We start from the raw sequence: 5887 nt of genomic DNA on the forward strand, positions 1-5887 counted from the left end.
ATGCACCCGTGTGCACCCCTTACGTGTCCCCGGTGGCTTGCGGGCTGGAGGCTGGGCAGGGCACAGCTGCGGCCTGGGCCAGGCAGTGGCAGACCTGGCAGCTTCCTTCCCCCCAGACCGCAGCCCTGAACCGGCTCCTGTGCTGCTGCTGGCCCCGCATCCACAGGGCCCCCGGGGGCGGGCAGGGAGTGTCCGCTGGGCGCGGGGCCCCCCCACACGCAGGCGGGAGGCGGGAGGCGGCGGCTCTAGGCCTCGGGGCAGCGCCGGGCGCAGGTGGCGGAGGAGGGACCCGGCGGGAAGGAGGAGTTTGCGGGGGCGGCGGCTGCCGGAGCCGGAGCCGGGCGCGGCGGAGCCCCGGACGGAGGCATGGAGGACGGGCGGGAGCTGTCGCCTTCCCCGACCGCCTCCTCGGAGGAGCTCAACTCCGCGCTGCCGCCCACCAAGGGCATGTCCATCTTCCTGGACGTGAGTGCGGGCCCGGGGGGGAGCGCGGCGCGCGGGTCTTTTGCGAGGGCGCCTCCAGTGTCCCCGGGGCGCCCCCCCGGGGTGCAGCGAGCCTGTCCGGGGTGCCTCGAGGCCGGGGAGCGGGGTAACGAAATCAGCCCTGGGTTGTGAGCCCGGGGGCCACGGGGAGCTTCCCCCTTCTCCCCGCGCCGGGCACCACGGCACGGGCTCGGGGGAAGACCCCCCCCCGACCGCCCAAGCGCTTCAAGGACCTGCTCATGACTTACCTCCTCCCTCCCCGGATCTCTTCCTCTTCTTTTTGCTTTCTAAGTGAATGATTTAGAGCAGGGACTTCCGAGCAAAATGTTAGGAGCGTCTGGGACTGGAGCTGCTTCTTCATCTGGAAACTGGGCGAGACATTAGCAAGCAGGTCTTTACAGTCAGGGTTGGTGATCTCCGTGGCTCTCAACCTTTTTAGACTGGAGGCCCCCGAGTCGGCCTCGAGGCGCCCCTTGGGAAAGGGCAGCTCTTCGTTTTTACTTTCTTTTTTTTTTTTTGACTGCAGAAATGTAACAGGACAGTTCTGCTGTTGCAAATAATTCAGGAAGTCCCCACCAGGTTACAATGTTTTTAATGCCAATGGGACAGCCCGTGGCTGCAGCACCTTGGCAGAGAAACACTGGATTATCCGTTTTGTTATTTGTATCAACATGCACGCAGAATAGGTTTGCTTTGGGTGTGGATGTGAAGAAAGTGCTAGGAGAAGATTCACAGACCTCGAGTCATTTGAATTTACTGTTGAGTCAAAAATCAATTCACTTTTGGAAATGTCCTGCCTGCTGCATTTAAGTGCTGATCTTTTAATTCTTGTTTTATCCTTGGAGAGATGCAGGGTGTCTTCCCCTCCCACTGGGCTCCAGTGCAATCAAGGGCATTTAGGGGCTGACCTGTAGCGTTCTGAAAGCCACATACAAAAGTCTAATAAGTAGCACCATACCTAGACTCCTGGCAGCCCCGAGCGAACTTTCAGTATCAGGCCCCCCTTTGGCAAAGATAATGATAACAATAATTGGACAACAGGAAAAAAAATACCATTTTCAGGCCCCCTTTGGTAAGGACCTTGCAGGTTCCATGACACAGTGCTCAGCACTTCACAAGAAACAGCCTTGTCTCAAGTGGAATAATATTAACAAAAGTGGAAAACATCAAGTGCAATAATATTAACAAAAAACATATCCAGTTTTAGACCTGAAAAGGGGCTAAAGGTGGTGCTTGCCCAGAGGCCTTACAGTTGAAGTATTTTGTCAGTTAGTGCATTTACCCGTTTGATTTGATAAGCCCTGTAGAACACTACACCCAACTGACTTTCATCCTCATATTAGAAATAATTCAAACAGAATACATATGTTAGTAATCATGTGTTTTATCTCGTGTGTGCATGCAAAATGCTTGCACTAAGGAACCTACAAGCAATAGACCATATCGCTGAAGTGATCACATGAAGAGGCCAAAGCAATTTTGTTCAGTCTTTAATTAAAATAATCACTACTAGTCTCCTGATTTTTCTATATTCCTTATGTAACTATTTAAGATGGGCTTACTTTCTATATTGCCACTATAGCTGTTCATGTTTATGTCCTGTAGTCACAATGAAAGTTCTGTTTCTGGATATTGCTTTGGTGCTTTGGGGTATATTCATCCTTTGTGTGCTCATAGCTCACATTCAAGCAAAAAATTTAGGTGCATTGCAAAGACAGAGCTGTTGGTTTGAAAAAAGAGAGAAGTATAGAGAACAAATGGAACCTACTTCCAGACATAAACTAGAATAGTAAACTGAGACATACCCAGTAGAATCTCCTAAATAATCAAAGGGTTCACTGTTAAAGAAGCTGCACCTAGCAGAAGTTTTTCTGCAGTAAGCAAAAAAACAAAAACCAACCCTGATTGATCATAAGATGCAAGGCTGCATGAGGTTATTCATAAAACCTAATAAAAAAAAATCATTTCATGTAGATCTAAATCTGAGTTTTTAAAAGAATTCTGATGAACTGCAAATATTTAGTTTCAGATCAAATTAAATATTTCATTTGACTTGAATCATTTACTTTTCAGGCATTCTGAATAAAAGCAAAGGAACTGAAGGAAAGTGCTGGTGCACTCACGTGTATACACACGCGCACACACACACGCACACATGATCACCACCATGAATCCAACCCAAACCATTTCAACAGATTCAATTTTATTTTTCTCCAGCATTTATTTGACCAAAGCTGTTCAATGAATTTGACCCAAATCTGTCAAAAGCGTCTAGTCAAATTCAATAGCTTTTTCTTGGAGAATAAATTCAAGAGTCGTACACATGAGACAAACATGGTTGCAGCACAATGGGACTGCTCAGGCATTGTTCCCGTGTCTAATCAGGACAGGGCATACGGCTGCTTTTGATGTTTCTACAGCTGTGTTTGGATGCTGCAATAGATTGCTGAACAATAGTTTACCATTGCATCTGTATGGCTGCAATTCCAACCAGGAACCACTGTGTGCTGATGCTGGGATAGGCTGGGCTGTGCCTTGGGTTAACTAACTACTGTTTGGTAGGCTTGTGAGCTATATAAGAAAATGATAACTAGAGCTCCTAGTCTTAATTTTCAGGCTCAGGTATTATTATATTATGTATCTCCTGAAGGATCTTTATGGAGGGCCATCTGTTGGCCTTGATTTCATCTGGCCTACCCATAAATATATTTGTATGACAGAGTGCATGATAACGTACTTGCTAATATTTATCTGTTAACACAACTCTCGTGATCTCCAAGGCAATAATGTTTTAGAGTCTTTATATTACACTCCCCCGAGTTTTATTACTGAGGATTTCTAGTGTCTGCTTTGACACCACTGTTCTGAATGAGCCAAGTTAAGCACTAACTCCTGGTCCTCAAATGTTCTTACGCTCAGGGGTGGGCAAAATGCGGCCCGGGGGCCGGATGCAGCCCACCAGGCCATTCTATGCGGCCTGTGAGGCCCCTACAAAATTTAGAAAATTTAATATTAAGCTGCCTGTCATGCAGTCCTCGATGGCTTGCCAACACTCAGTAAGTGGCCCTCTGCCCAAAAGAATTGCCTGCCCCTGCCTTACAGCAATGCAAACTGAAATATTAACTAGGGTGAGTTTGTAATGCTGAACCCAGAGGCCTAACTAACCATTTTGATGAGCTGGGCAGAGTAGTGGGGGCATTATGTTATGTGGATCAGAGAGGAGAGGAGGTTGCAAGCAAGTTTTACCCCACCTGGAGATTCAAAGACTCTGGCTGCTGCTGCTGGACACAGGGTCACTGCACCCTGGCTGCAGCAGCTGACTTGGCAGGTGCTCAGGGCTGCTGTCACTGGGGTGGGCTTCCCACACATCAGCTTTAGCAACTCTCACAGTATAGGCTCCCTGGGAACCACTGTTCTCATGCCCCCTCTGAATTTGTGTCTAGCTGCCGCCTTCACCTAATCTAGTTATACGACTGATTGAACCTATAACATGGTTATCTCAACAAGTGTTAGCTGTGACAGCCAATTCAATTGTGCACAGGCCAGAGCTGCTCATAGCACAAATAACTTGAGATCAGTTATGCCACTAGCCATGTGTTGGTGCAAAATTTACCCCTTTTGGGGAGCATGGTCCATTCCTTCTCATTATCAAACCCATTAGTCACAGCTATCTGCAACTCAGGAATCTTTTCCTGTCATAGGATTTCAGCACTAGCCCCTTTCACTTGCAGCCTCTGGGGATACACACTCTTCTCTTTTATTCAGGTAAAGTCTTGCATAAGAAAGCCTGATATTTGGCTCAAGATCTAAAAATATGTGTTTTTAAAAACTCACAACTCTCCATCCTTCCAGTTATAAAAATTGAGCTGATTGTGAGTTCTCTTGCTGCCTTTGCAGCTGATCCTAACTAACAGCTATTAATTCCAGAACAGCACACCCTATTACTGGTGCACAAGAAAGGAAGTGGATAAATGGAGGGGCATTTTGCCCTTTGCTCCACATAGTACATGGAAGGAAAATGAATTCTGGCTGACAAATGAACAAAACAAAACAATAAGCTTGGCACCTAGGATTATTTTTGACCCATTAAAAAGAGTCTTAGGAACAAGAGTGTAAAACCAGATTTAAAACGGCTTTTAAAATGCATCAGAAGGTCCTTTGGCTTCCTAGATTTTTATCTTTTTGCAGCACCTCCACTTTAAAATTCTTCAACTTTAGTAATTTGCTGTTGGTAAAATATTTTCTGTGGGAATAAAAATTCAAAGAAAATGAGCAGCCCAGTGCTGGTACTGAAAACTGAGTTACAATACCCCCTTTATTGAGGAAAGTAAATTAATTCAACATATATAGATCTCGATTTTGCATATCCTGGAGTTCAGATTTGAGTTATGAAAGCAATTTATTTTTTAAATCAGTTGTTCTACAGTAATAAAAGGCAACCAGGGCTGCTTGCAACTGAGTTTTTAAGTTGGTCCCATCTCTAATAAAGAATATACAGCTACACATTAGGTGATTTATTTAACATAATCCTGGCTAGCTTCTTAGTTGCATCATTACTGGTCTTCTTTATTCTAATTGTCTTTGAGAGCCATATCTACTTCCTGGAATTTTCAACAGTATTCATTACCATTTGAAAACTGCTGCCTATTCTGTGCATCTATGCATTTCTGTGGAATTTAGAAACCTGATGAAGATTTACTTTACATAGTATTGATGAATACTTTCTGCATAACTCTCTTACATGGCAATGGGGGAAATTAATCTAAAGGTAAAATCCTGGCCTTGGTGCACCAAATAACAGTGGAAAACTCTGTGGTGATATGGCTCCAGGTTTCAGAAGGCATATACAAGCAGGCTGCAAATACATCTGCTCCATGGAAAACTGTTTCATGGTGTTATTCCACCCCAAAAGTCAGCTAGTGGTACGTGGACAAGCCAAACTGGAAGAGATGTCAAAATATGGTCAGTGCATCTGAGCACAGCACAATGGCACTCCTCCAAAAATTTCTACGGCAGGAGATTCACTAACATGATTATTTTGTTTTAGATACATTAGTGCCTTGTATCCTTCCTTCAAGACAGCAGCAAAGAGAGCTAGAAGAGTATCTGCTCATCTTCCCCCAAATAGTCACTTTAATACAAGTTTACACAATGGAGCTAGTATTTCATCCTAAGTATTAAACAGCTTCTGGAGAATTCCTCATTTACAGTGTGGAGAAACATACAGACCTGTATACACTGAAGATAACAATATGAATCATGTAAATATGTAAATATGAATCGTGTAAATCAGTTAGGCTCTGGAGCGGTGAGAGTTAGGCTCTGGAGCGGAGAGACACGCGCGGGTGAAGCCCGCTGTGCCCCCGCTCCCCCGAAGCCCCCCAGACACCCCCTCAGCAGCCGC

General features: G+C 45.6%; 1 protein-coding gene across 1 annotated transcript in view; it reads left to right on the forward strand.

Annotated features, from left to right (window-relative positions):
- Positions 1–274: 274 nt before the first annotated feature.
- NECAB1 (N-terminal EF-hand calcium binding protein 1) overlaps positions 275–5887 on the forward strand; it is a 123181-nt gene continuing 117568 nt past the window's right edge. The window contains exon 1 of the mRNA XM_019550306.1: positions 275–465. Coding sequence (XP_019405851.1) covers positions 367–465 — 99 coding nt within the window. The 5' untranslated portion in view covers positions 275–366. The remainder of the gene's footprint in view (positions 466–5887) is intronic.

This window comes from Crocodylus porosus, unplaced genomic scaffold, assembly GCF_001723895.1.
Source record: "Crocodylus porosus isolate Cpor-Errol unplaced genomic scaffold, CroPor_comp1, whole genome shotgun sequence".
In the NCBI taxonomy this organism is placed as follows: Eukaryota; Metazoa; Chordata; order Crocodylia; family Crocodylidae; genus Crocodylus; species Crocodylus porosus.